The sequence below is a fragment of the Cyrtonyx montezumae genome, unplaced genomic scaffold, assembly GCF_038088225.1.
Source record: "Cyrtonyx montezumae isolate F1298 unplaced genomic scaffold, pur_monq_1.0 scaffold_13, whole genome shotgun sequence".
Classification (NCBI taxonomy): Eukaryota; Metazoa; Chordata; class Aves; order Galliformes; family Odontophoridae; genus Cyrtonyx; species Cyrtonyx montezumae.
Genome location: NW_027071859.1, coordinates 3,301,597 through 3,315,021, shown reverse-complemented (window position 1 = coordinate 3,315,021; position 13,425 = coordinate 3,301,597). Strand labels below are relative to the sequence as shown.

At 53.1% G+C, this 13,425-nt stretch overlaps 1 protein-coding gene across 1 annotated transcript; it reads right to left on the bottom strand.

Annotated features, from left to right (window-relative positions):
* Positions 1 to 330: 330 nt before the first annotated feature.
* Positions 331 to 12,024, bottom strand: PAQR8 (progestin and adipoQ receptor family member 8). The gene is made up of 2 exons (XM_065730461.1): positions 12,018 to 12,024; positions 331 to 3,898 (listed from the first exon to the last, which is right to left on the bottom strand). Exon 2 carries the CDS (start codon positions 3,871 to 3,873, stop codon positions 2,815 to 2,817), a length of 1,059 nt encoding a protein of 352 aa, XP_065586533.1. The 5' UTR covers positions 3,874 to 3,898; positions 12,018 to 12,024; the 3' UTR covers positions 331 to 2,814.
* Between the last annotated feature and the right edge of the window lie 1,401 nt (positions 12,025 to 13,425).

The following is a 13,425-nucleotide window of genomic DNA, read 5'->3' as shown; positions in this document are numbered from 1 at the left end:
TTTGACCAGAAACACCTCGGAAAATTCATGACCTCCTATCCCGCTGTGAACTGGACAGCATTACTGTAATCATCCTCCTTAGCCAAGGGCAGGACGTGTCACATATTTTCTCAGCCTTAGAGAAGCAAATGCCCGGGTGACTTGTCTTCTGATACCAGTATTAGTAAGTGCATACGAACAGCATGGTCTGCTGTCAGCAGTGATGCCCACTCACTCCATTTTAGTTCAGAAAAGAGCTGTGGACCATCCTGTAACTGGCATATTCTCCTTTATCTGCCACAAAAGCCAAGCAAATTTGGCTGTGAGAAGCAGCACCACTCCCACTGGAAGTCTTCTCCCAAACTGAGAGGAGACCCACATGTGCAGGCAGCACTGCTGGCCAAGTAAGCTGGCTGGAAGTGAAAACCAGGAGAAGATTACTGACATTTTTTCAGTAGGATTGGTTTTCTGCTGGTCCATCTCTCACCATTTTCTTGCTCCGAAGTCTAATTAACCTCTGGGCAAAAGATGGGAGTATGAGGAGGTGTAAATCAATAAGCAGTGTAGGAAATTAAGTCATTAACAATTTCTAAGTGCTCCTTATCTGGGCTACATGTGAACAAGGAAGCCTGCAGTGATGGGAAAGGGTGGACCGGATGCCTTCTCCAGATTTCTCCTGTGATTTCTTCTCTTGTAATCAAAAATAGCTTTCCTCATCTTTTGCACTTAATTTGTCAATCAGGCCGGAGTTTCAGGTTTGAGCACAGAACATAGGTTGTGGCAAAGTCCCCATTAATAGGTGAGTTTTCAGAGATGTTGTCTGTCCCACCATGCTCCAGCAGTGTGGCATTACTTCCTTCAAGCTAATCTTGACCCAGCTAGGCTCTGTAGATAAAAAGGCCAAAGGCAAAACCTTTCCGGATATAAAATCAGGCATGCATGCACATACACAAACACATCTCAATCGTTAAAAACCAGATCAAGTGCAGAAATCAGTGCTTGTCTTGACAAATCATACCCCCAACCCTAAAGTCTTCCTGCTCAGAACCAGCAACCACAATTCCTTTGCCTGCCCTTGGATTCAGTGAGACTGATCTCAGGCTGGAGTAGATCCCACTTCCTTGCTTTCAGCGAAGACTTACAGACAGATGTCATGGCATTTGAGGCTTCAGGTCTTCTGTAAGGATACAGCTGCAAGGAGTTGACTATGAAAAGTGAGCAGCAGGTTCAGGTACGCAGTCTGAACTGAATCTATCTGTATGGGCTCAGAGCATCCAGTCCTGTAAGTGCTGCCAACTTCAGTGCAATAGTATGGCTCCATACGCCATACAGCCCCCAGCAAATACAGAAGAGATTCACCTAGCTGAGGACACCATAAACCAACATTTCCTACTCTTTGGACAGGACTTGACCCACGGACACCAAGTGTCCCTGACTGCTCTATCTGCTACTCCACACAAGAACCACCAAGTTCCAAGGACAAACCCATTCCAAAGTTACAAAAGACCTTAATTCTGTCAACCTGCTCCTGCCTTTTGCCATTCTACCTTCATCTAATGCCGATAAAAACATGCCAGATTCAAAGCCCCGTAGGTCAGAGAAGAGCAACCTTGCAGATTCATGGCCAGCTTTCCCATGGGCCCCCCCAAGGATTGCTTGGCATCCTGAAAAGAATCGCTAAGAAGGGAATGAAGACTTCACATCCACTTCACTTTCATCCCTTTTTGGCCACAACCACCCTAGGAGCCCCAGGAGCTTTCCTGTACCGGACAGATCACACCCAAATTACTTCTGCACTGCATTGCCACAACTGAAGGTCAGTCAGACTCCCATGGCAGATGATACAGGATCAGTCTTTGCAGGAATGTATGAACAAGTCTCACAGGCAGACAAAAAGAGGCACTTCTCATCAGTAAATGCATCTCCCCTCCCAGTGCCAGCATCTTGAATGCTGATGGTTGCAGGGGTGCTCAAGGCAAGTAAGCACTTAAAGTGCAAGCCTTCAGAGAGCTGTGACAGCCTGCTGAGCTTCACTAAGCACTTTCACTGCAGATGGTGCAATTGTGCAGAAAGAAAGGATAGAGATGACCTAACACTGCCTGCTCTGCCAGGGGTGGTGCCAGGACCACAACAGTGCCTGGCAGACACAGGGCTCAGGTTCAGATCCAGTTGATCCTAGAGGACTCTAGGTCAAGTCTTGGTCTGTAAACATGTTTTGCTGATGTCACCTCAGCAACCTGGTGTTGAGATACTTAAGAAGGGGGTCAGAGAGAAAATGTGGTTTAGGTCAGCTGAAGCTGGAAAAGGATTAGTCCAGCCACTGTAACACACACACTTGCAAGTGAACCCTAGAAATGAAACCTTGCAACTGCCTTTGATGTTAACAGGTCTCCCCACAGACAGAAGAAATGGCAAAACCCAAAGAGGTCGTCATATCCACTCGGGCCTCATGGTGGGCTCTCCGTTGTGCTGTGTGCCCTGGAAAACCCCTCTGTAGTCACACAGCCCTCTGGCTACCATACTTCACATTTACCCACATATCTCCCACAGGTTTACCAGCAAGAACAAGGAACCTCTGCCTACTCCAGTATCCTCGGGTAAGTGACTTACTGTGGCTTAAAACACCCCATGTCCCCCTGCATGGCAGAAGGCAGCCCCTGCTGTTGAAAATGCATCCAGCATCAAGTGTCCAGCCCTCCACCCCAGTCCAAGGTCTAGGTTAGTCACAGTGTGTTAGGCAAATAAGCCAGTTATGCCTTTAACATGCTACGCCCTTTTCCTTGATTTTTTGTTGTTTCTTTTTGCGTGGTGTCACGCCCATCACCTTCACGATTCTCAGGAGTCCTTTTGAGCCAGGATGGCCTTGATCCTGCATCGCAGCATGTAAGCTGTAATGGCACTGCAGGCCACCAGGCCGAAAAAAGAGACGCAGGAGAGATAGATGGAGAAAGGCCCGTGTCTTTTTAGGAAAATCTCCTGCCTGTTCTTGTAATCCAAACAAATGGCCTCCAGCTGCGATAGGGTGCAGATGGCCAGGAAGGTGTGGAAGATCTGGTGGGCATGGCCGATGATATCGCAGGAGCCCGGGAAGTACTTCTCGGGAACCGGGCAGGAGAAGAAATAAGCACTGATAAGGAAAAACAGTATCTGATACGTGTGGTACCAGGCAGCATCTTCCTCACAGCCCCTCAGGTGACACACCACCACCCTGTGAGCGACGGGGCTGATATCCAAGATGAAGGCCAGCCCGGCTGGGATCACCTGGCACATCTTCCTCATGATGGGGTAAGGCCGTCGGTACCGGTATTTGGCGTAGCAGCAGCCGGCACACGACAGCCAGCCACAGAAAGCAGCTGCTGGCAGGAAGAAAAGCCAGAATCTGTCATACCACGCTTGGTCAGAGCTGTAGTAGAAGTGGGCCAGGGCACTACCGTACTGGTAGATGCTGACTCCGACGTAGTCCACGAAGTAGAAGGTGTAGTGGTACAGCTCTGACTTGGACTGCAGCAGGTGGGCCAGGAGGCTGCAGGTCAGGTAGGTGACAGAGGAGAGGACAAAGATGAGCAAGGGCAGGGACCACGCGTCCAGGGATAGCTGCTCGGCCTCCACAAACGCCCTGAACCTCAGCAGCACAGCCAGTGCCGCCAGGAGGTGCGTCCAGACGTTGACCACCTCGTTGTGCTTCTGGAAGAGGCTGAGGAAGTAGTAGCGCCAGTCCTGCCCGGTGGGACGGTACCCGGCGTGGATGTACGGCTCGCGGAAGAGCTGCGGCACCTCACCCTCTGGGACTGTGCGTGGCATCTTGGGGAAGCCGTCCTCCAGCAGGCGAGGCAGGCGGCTGAGCTGAGGACCGCTGAGGGACAGCGTGCCGAGGCGCTCCAGGATGGCCGTCATCGCGGGGGAACGTCGTCCTCGTGCCCTGCGGGGAGGGGAGAAGGAGGAAACGTTAACGGGAACGCACTGAGAAAAGAGCGTGGTGCTGCTCCTGGGTGGGATACAGCACGGTGAAAATAGCTGGAAGATTTTATCCTCGGAACAAACGGCAGCCCGTGGTGGTCACCATCCCTGGAGGTGCTCCAGCACCGTGGGGATGTGGCACTGAATGACGTGGGCAGTGTGCGTGGTCGTGGTGGGCTGGGGTTGCACTTGGTGATCGTACAGCTCTTTTCCAACCCTCATGATTCTGTGGTGATATTGAGATGCGGGCCCTGCCTGTAGAGACAAAGGGCTCTTCTTGAGTTGGCAGACCTAAGTTCAGCATGGAGGAGGATGTCTCTGTGGTTCGGCCTCGATTAGATAGACACAGCAACGCTACATCCTGCCCTTAGTCCCCACCTCCTTGGCAGTCCCATGGAGCATGTTTCGGGCTAGCTGCCAGCAAGGGGGTGCAAGAAGCAGCTAGGGGAGACTGAACAGTTTAAGGGAGATTTAGAGTGGATATAAGAAGGTTTTTTACAATAAGGGTAGTGAAGCCCTGAAACAGAGTGCTGGGTGCCCTCTCCCTCCAGACAGCCCAGGTCAGGCTGGACAAGGCTCTGAGCACTGATGGAGGTGTGGGTGTCCCTGTTCACTGCAGGGAGTGGGACCATATGGCCTTTAAGGGTCCCTTCCACCTCAAAACATTCTATGTTTCTAAAGCACCTGTGGAGGGCATTTTTCACCCTTTCCATCAGAACAAACCACTCAGGTACAAAACCAGGGTACAATGACACATCTAAGGGATAACTTGCTTTTCTTTAAATGGATTTGACACCAAATCCTGGAGGCTGCAAATAAGACTGGCTTCCCTGCCACACAGTTTGCACGCCCAGAGCTATTAGCAATCAGTTGGGCAGGGGGAAGTGGGGAGAAGTCCACAGCCCTCCCAGTGAAAGAGGCAGCAGGACTGGGAAACGATAAGAGAAACGAGGGGAGTTGAACTAGATAACCTCATCCCTAATAACCTCTGTTTCCCTTCCACCTAAGATGCTTCTCTTCCCTGCTGGCATTTCAGAACATTAAAAAGAAAAGGAAAAAAGAACTTATCACACACCACTGTGCTTGGACTAATTTGCAGGACTGGGGCCGGACTCCTAAGCTCACATACACCCAAGTGCATGGAGAGGGCTAGAAAATAAGTAAATGGCAATGAGTATTTTGCACAAGCATGGGAAATGCTTTATTTTTCTTGTGTAGCATCTGGTGTGAGAGTCTGAGCGGATACACAGCAGGAGCCCTGCAGCAGGCTGGTGACACCGTATGATGTTAACAACCAAGAGGAAGTGAAAGCAGAGATGGGACCTGACTAACAGTCCCAGGGTGAGAGAGCACAAAGAGCCGAGTCTGAGCAGACTCTGCTCTGGCTTGCAAGTCCCACTTCCCCTCGTAACCCAAAGCTTCTGATAACAGACAAAATATTTTCACTTTACTTCCTTGTTCTAGCGGATGGGAGCTGTCACAACTGACAAGCCACTGCATTTTCCATCCAGTTCTTTCTCTTTGTGCTTTCCAGGCTTTCTTCGTTAGCATCTCTCAGGGCTGGTTTGTTATTTTTTCTTCTTTGCCACAGAGAAGGTGGCTGCTGCGTCTGCTGGAGCCACCCTACAAGAGCTGGGAGGGACAAGTAGTTCCTAAAATGGGGTGATTCAGTGTCACAGCTGTGTAAGGCTGAAGGTAGGGCCCTCACTGAGGGTTTGACATTGGCTGATTCCCTTAAAGGGGCAATCAGGACACGTGCTTGTGTATTCCTAGAGGATACGTGCCAAAATCTGGGAAGGCAGATTTGAACTGAGGCACCCCTGTGACAGGATGGTGTGAGAAATGGACAACACTCACTGTCCCCAGTTCTAATGTAGGTACATTCAGTCTGTTCTGTATAGCTGATGAAGAAAGAAAAAAACTCATTCATTCAACTTAATCTAGACCTCAGCTTCAGGATAAAGCAGAGCCCAGGCAAGGAGAGGAGAGCAGCTCTGGCTGAGCAGCATTGCAGTACTCCCCCTCTATTGCTCTGAATGAATGCTGTTCTAGCTGCAAGTGCACAGCACAAGTCTATATGGGCTGCTGTGAGAAAAGCTAGCTCCATCCTAACCAGACCCAATACCCTTGTTACGGGTTGGACTCGATGATTCTGAAAGTCTTCTACAACTTCAGTGCTTCTCCGATCCCGTATCTCCTGGGGATGAGCTGGACAGGACTTGAGGCTGAGCACCGTGTGGTGGGAAGGGCAGGGAGGTTTTATGAACGTCTCTACTGAGATGATGTTTGACTTCCTGGTGTAGACACAAAGAGGCTACAGGAAGCCTGTGTGTATTCACACCCCTGGGCAGGCTCTGCAAGACTCCCCATGAAGTGGCGGAGTCCCTCCAGGACAGGCAGTTTTGAGCTTTGAGCACAATCCCATGACCCATTTTGCAGCAACACGCCTCCTTCAAGGACAGGCTCCTAGAGGCCAGCACACATCAGGTACAGCCCCAACCCATTGCCAGTCATTGCAAACACCACCAGGCTGCCCTGGTGCTGCAGCATTTGGCTGCATCTCTGTGCCAAGGCATCTGCTGCCTCCAGGTGATGGTTTGCAGGCTGTAGTCATAGGTTTTGCCCTGTGGAGGGGTATAAGTTCAGACTCTGAAATGCTCTGGATGTCCTAAGGTCATCTGCCTCTCTGTCCACCTGCTATGTGTTTTCTGCCTCTCACAGCATTTGCTCTGATATAACCCAAGCACAATGGCTCGAACCCCAGCATCTCTTTACTAAGCACGGAACAAGGACCTGGGTTTCCTGCAGGGCTCCCACTGCTGCACCTTCACCCCCAACTCATCCCAGGAAAACCCTTCAGGAAAGAGCATAGGCACCGATATCAATGCTGGGGCTCATGATGTCATCAGGGCACAGGGAGGAAGGGCTCCCAAAGCTCCCCAAATGATGGAGGAGACAGAGTAACGCTCACGCAGGCACTGGGACATCAGACTGAAAAACCACTTGGACATGGCTTGGACAAGCAAAGTGCAAAGAGCAGGGTGCAAGGATGCACACGGATGCTAGTGTTGTTTTCTGTTACCCCTGGCACGCCTGCTTTGCATGCTGATGAGCATACATGAGGGACAGCAGCATCTGTACCAGGCACAGAACGGCTCTGGCTTGGATGCCAGGATTTTGCCATGGTCTCATCTCAGATACAGCAAGCATCACCCTTGAGCAGAGCTAGGAGAAGGCTGGGCACTGCTCTGAGAGCAGCGATTCCTCTCAGCTGGGAAACACCAGGTTTTAACACGCAGAGGGAGGGGCAGACATTTTCAAGCTAGCAGTCCGAAATCACAAGAAACGCATGCGGTGCTCAGACAAACACTGAATACACCAGGAATCCAGCAGGCTTATTTTAAACCACACTTGTGACACCGAGGAGCGAGAACAAGTTGGCAATTCCCAGCGATCATGTGATGGACAAAGCAACGAGCAATTAAAAGCAAAGGGAGCGAGAAGGGGAATAATATTAAAAAAAAAAGAGAGAGAGAGAAACCCCAAGGTCGGCACTGGCTGTTTTGCTTTCACAGAGCTCCCATTCTTTCCATCCCACGGGGGTGTCGGGGCAGCTGAAAGCCACATTCATGGCAGGACGCCTCGCTGCCATCCCGTCCTCGCCCCCATCTCCGGGGGATTCACTTCTTTTGGCTGCTCCCAATTAACAGCAACCGAGTATCGTTTGTTCGAGGATGGAGCTGCCAGGAGGGGGTGGATGGTGGCCAGGAGGGATCATGGCAGCCACAATACGAACCGCGGCCCTCAGGAGGAACGATCCCGTTCCAATTTTTCTCTCCCTTTCTTCAGAAGTAATTGGAAAGCCGAGTTTTTTTTCCCAGCTCTTTTGCTTCTGGTCACAGCCTAATGGAGGGGTTTGAATGAGAAGATTTCCTGTAGGGTACGGCTGATTTTCCCACCAGCATGGCCTGGGTGTTAACTCTGTGAGTCGGGCTGCAGCAGCACAACACGTTGGGTGGGCATCAGGTATTTACACACACACATCTGCTTCCAGACAGGCAGCAATGCCTGAGAAACAAAGCACAGGGGAACGAGAAAACTGAGTCGTGGGGAAGTCTTTAACAAATGCACTGCGTTTATAAATTAAAGTGCTTGTGTGCAGCCTGCATTCCTGAATTCAGCCCTCCTGAGAGTTGAGCAAAAGCCCATCGGCTGCACTACAAGTTGCTGTTTTGGAAAGGCTCCAACAGAGTTGGGAAATGGAGATCCTAGAAGGGTTCACAGCAGCAACCCTGCATCCTCTCAGCGCTATCAGAAAAGCAGAAGTCCCCCGAGTGCTCAGGAGTTCTGCAAATTGGGTTTCCACCTCCCAGTATTAAATGAGGATGCAAATCCTCACCTGCCTGAAGAGAGCTACGTATTGTGGTCCTGATGTGCTGCTGTAACGCACCAGGCCATGCAGGACTGCAGAACAGAACACCACACTGAATATTTTATCTTCCTTGAGACGTTTGTGTGCCCGGTCACATCCACATCAGCCCAATAGCTGTGTTACGACTGCTTACCCAGCGGGCACTCTGCGTGGGTCAGGATGCTTTGGTAGGAAACTGGCAATGCAGAATCATAGGACCATCTAGGCTGGAAAATACCCTCAACATCATCAAGTCACAGAATCACATGATGGTGTAGGTTGGCAGGGACCTTAAAGCCCATCCAGCTGCTACCATTGCCTCCTACAGCCCAGGCTGCCCACAGCCCCAGCCGTGGGCACGGGCACTGCAGGGATGGGGCACCCACAGCTCTCTGGGCAGTGGTGCCAGCACCTCTCCACCTCACAGCACAGAGCTGAAGCAGGGTTTGTCCAAGTGTGTGTTAAGCAGGAGATCAATGCCTGATGATGCCAGGACAGCCCCCACTGAGGATGGCAAGAGATGGCAGGGTCCCCTTGCCGCTGCTGGTGGCATCTCCCCTGCAATTTTTGGCCAGGAAAGCAGCTGGGCTGGCTGCCAGTCAAGCCGTGCACAGCCATGACTGCCCTCTCAATGCGAGCTCAGCATTGCCTGCACCCTGGGCTGCTTCCAGGAGATGAGAGCAGCAGGGAAAGCAGCGTGAGCATTGCACTCGGAGGGGATGGAGCAACAAGCTCTGCAGCAAAGCTGTGGGGACACAGCACCCTGCAAGGTCCTGTGGAGCGTTGGGTGCCTGATGTTAGGAAAGCAAAGACTTGGCTGTGAGATTCATCAGAGACTTGAACCCAGAGCCAGATATCACATGCAGGGGTTGGAAGGGACATCTGGAGATCATCTAGCCCAACCCCCCACTAATGCAGCTCCCTACGGTAGATTACACAGGAAAGCATCCAGGTGGGTGCTGAATATCTCCAGAGAAGGAGACTCCACCACCTCTCTGGGCAGCCTGTGCCAGTGCTCTGTCACCCACATAGTAAAGTTGTTTTTCTTCATGTTTATATGGAACTGCCTGCATTTCAGTTTGCGTCCACTGCCCCTTGTTCTGTCACTGGGCACCACCAAAAAGAGCCTGGCCCCATGCGCTTGACTCCCACCCTTTAGATACTGATAAGCACTGATAAGATTCCCCCCCTCAGTCTTCTCTTCTCCAGACTGAACAGCCCCAAGGCTCTCAGCCTTTCCTCCTACAGGAGATGCTCCAAGCCCCTCGTCATCTTTTTGCCCCCCTGCTGGACTCTCTCCAGCAGTTCCCTGTCTGCCTTGAGCTGAAGAGCCCAGAACTGGACACAGTGCTCCAGGCGTGGCCTCCCCAGGGCAGAAGAGAGGGGCAGGATCACCTCCCTCTTCCCTCTGGCCATGCTCTGTGCAATGCACCCCAGGGAGCCATTGGTCTCCTTGACCACCGGGGCATGCTGCTGGCTCACAGCCAGCCAGTACACTCAGATCTTTCTCTGCAGAGCTCCTTTCCTGTAGGTCAGCCCTAACCTGTACTGATGTCTGCAAGTCATCTTGCCCTTGTTGAACCCCGCCAGGTTCCTCTCTGTCAACTCTCGGCCTGCCCAGGTCTTTTCTGAATGGCAGTGTGGCTTTCTGCTGTGTCAGTCACTCCTCCCAGCTCTGTATCATCAGCAAACTTGCTGAGGTTGCATACTATTCCTTCATCCAGGCCATCAATCAAGATACTGAACGAGACCAGACTCTCAGGTTTTTCCTTCTGACCTCACCTTACCTTTGCTCTTTGCTCTTTCTAGATTTGCTCACCAGTTTCTTCCCCCCACCCAAATGTAGGTGTGAGATACCAGGGTGCAGCCTGCACCCACCAGGTGGAGCACCCTGACCCATTGGCTTTGGGCTCACCAGCACGGAAACCAGAGCAAAGCATACTCCCCATCAGCGACCTGTGCCTTCCAGCTCGTTTGCACACTCCTAGCGTGGTTTTGTTGCAGCCACCCACATGCAATTTGGGTAACTCCACCTTGCTTTGGAGCAAAGAGGGTTTAGACATGCAGGCAGCCATGCCCTGCCAGCGAGCTGTCATTCAGTCGTGCAGTGATGGAGTGGGGTGGCTGACCTGACCTGCTTCACACGCCAGCACTGCACTGAGATGAATGGTGCCACAGAAATGCCCATTTTTCCTCCCCACAGCCTGAAAAGGGAATTTGGACCTGGTTCAGCTGCGTCTTGCTTTCACAACCTACATCTCTTCCTGTGATGTCTGTGCAGCATCCTTCCCTCCCACCGGCGTGCAGACAGCATCCCTGGGATCACTAATCCTTTCCTAAAGCCATGGGAGCACAGGGTCCTACTGATGGGCAAAACCCTCCTGCTCAGGTCCTGACAGGACAACCATCCGCCTGCAGGCAGGGAACCCAGCACCCAACAGGCTGTGCGTTTTTGGGGGATCCTGAGCATTGTTAGAAGACATCTCAGAGCTATCCAGGCTGAGGCTTAGCTTTACAACCAACAAGCTATCACCCACAAAAAAGCCAGCTGCCCAAAAAACATTTGGAAGGCTGTGGATTTTCGAGCTTGGGTCATCAGAAAAAAATGCCCATCCATCACGTGCAGCACTGCCACTGCTGCGGGCAGGGAGGGAGGCAGGCAGCAGGCAATGGCTGCAGAGCGGACAGCTGATTCCCCCTGCAAACGTGGGATGCTAAGGATTTGCTGGGGGAAATGAAAAGCATTTACCCCATGGGGAACATGAGTTTGGCCCGCAGCCCCATAAATCACGGCTCCAGCAGCCTTCCAGGGCAACGTAGTCTGGGCTCTCTGCTCAGCCGTTCAAGCGCGGTGCTGGAGGGACACAACCACCTCTCTGGCTCCAGCGCATACATCCAAGCAGCAACGCCTGCACAGCGATGATTCCCATAGGGCAGGGCTGTTCAATATCACCTTCGCGGGAGGAAATGCCCCAGGGAGTGCGGTCGGGCTCGGCGGGGCCGTGCTTCTAGGAATCGTCTGCAATACGCTGTACCCCTCCGAGCTGAGCCGAGAGCCGGAGCCGTGTGCTTGGCAGCTCGCCGTCCCCTCCCTGCCCCAGCAGCGAGCACAAACAGCCCCGCAGCCCTCATTCCTCTCCCGCAGCGCATCCAAATATCCTTTTTCACGACCTTCCCATGACTGCAGCATCACGGCGGCACCCACACCCTCATTTTCAGCCCTTCGGGTTGCTGGCCGTGCAGCCATCTCCCAGCTCCGTGACATGCAGGGGTATCTCACAGAACGGCTTGAGCTGGAAGGGACCCTTCAAAGCCATCTGTCCCACTCCCTGCACTCAGCAGGGACACCCACAGCTCCATCAGTGCTCACAGCCCCAGCCAGCCTGACCTTGGCTGTCCGCAGGGACGGGGCACCACCTCCTTTCCGAGCAACCACGGCGGTCGTGGAGTCATTTCCCACGGCACCCAACATCACGGCGCACAGCACCAGCACCTGCACCTGCACACTGCTCGCGTAGGGAGAACGCAACACCCACGAGATTCAGCCCAGGGCGCGGGGAGCAAACCCCCCCCCCCAAAAAAAAACAAAACACCCATCACCGTGGAAACGCGAGTGGAACCGAGAGCGGCTGTCCTCCCTCCCCACGAAGCGCACCGTCCCCGCACTCACCGCACCGCACCGCCGTATCCCGCGGCCACCGCCTCCGGGCACCGCGCGCATGCGCACAGCTCCGCCCCGGGCTGTCCCCGCCGGTGCTGCGCAGCCGGAGCCGCGGCTGCATCACTTTGTTTGCTCTCCCCCCGGGAGCTGCTCCCGGTACCTGCTCTGTCTGCTTGGGGTACTTTACACCCTGAAATGAATCACCCGCTTCCCTCCCTCCCTCCGAGACAAACCCCAGGCGTGGTTATGTTTGCTCGGGAGACTGCTCCCAGCAGGTTCAAACTCAGCTGGGCCGGGCTGGGCTCTCCTTGCCCGGCCCCCACCCTCAAACAGGCGTCTCTGCAGAGTGTAAAAGGGGGGAAAATGGATGGGAACCCCATATTTTGGGGGTGGAGGCCGCTGTTCGCTAATGGTTTGAGTTGGAAGGGACCCGTAAAGGCCACCTGTCCCACACCTACAGCCCCATCCAGCCTGACCTTGGCTGTCTGTAGGGACACCACCTGTCTGGGCAACCTGTGCCAGTGCCTCACCGCCCTTATTGTACACAGCTTCTTCCTTATATCCAGCCTAAATCTTTCCGTATGAAACCGTTTCCCCTTGTCCTATTGCAACAGACCCTGATGAAGTGTCCCCTTCTCTTACAGCCCCCCTTTAGAGGCCCTTCTCAGATCTCCCTGCAGCTTTCTCTTCTCCAGGCTGCACAGCCCCAGCTCTCTGAGCCTGTCCTTGCAGGAGAGGTGCTCCATCTCATGGATCATTGTTGTGGCCCTCCTCTGGATGCACCCCAGCATCTCCATGTCTCTCCTGTACTGAGCACTCCCCATCTGGACACAGTACTCCAGGTGAGGCCTCAGAGCACAGAGCAGAGGGGCAGGATCCCCTCCCTCACCCTGCTGCCCACACTGCTTTTGAGTGCAGCCCAACTTTCTGGGCTGCGAGGTCACATTGCTGGCTCGTGTCCAGCTGCCATCCCCCAGCACCCCCAGGTCCTCTTTGCCACAGCTGTGCTCCACACATGCAGCTTCCCATCCTCCCAAGCCAGGCACCGCTTCTCTAAGCAATGATCAGCTCCTGTGGCCAAGGGATAGCTCTTGGTAAGTGGGGTCCTGCCCCTGGTGGGTGCAGAACAATAGTGCTTTGTGTGCAGATGGGTGATTTCCAGGCTCGTAGCAGGGAAGAAAATGAGGAATAAAAGGAGCCAGCTGTCACTGTCTTTAGTAACGGTCAGAACTCATGATAACAGATGAGCAGACAGAAATAGCAACGTGAAACCTCCGGGGATCTATATTTGGGCTGTTCAGACTTCCCTGGAAATGCAGTATTATTCATTGCTCTGTTTTTCTTTTGCACGACAGCAGAAGGGAGCAATCCAGCCACAGCATCCTGGAGGCAGTGGGGGAGCTGAGCATCGGATGCA

Coding starts and splice junctions, on each gene's coding strand:
- PAQR8 (XM_065730461.1), bottom strand. CDS start 3,873: ATGACGGCCATCCTGGAGCGCCTCGGCACGCTGTCCCTCAGCGGTCCT.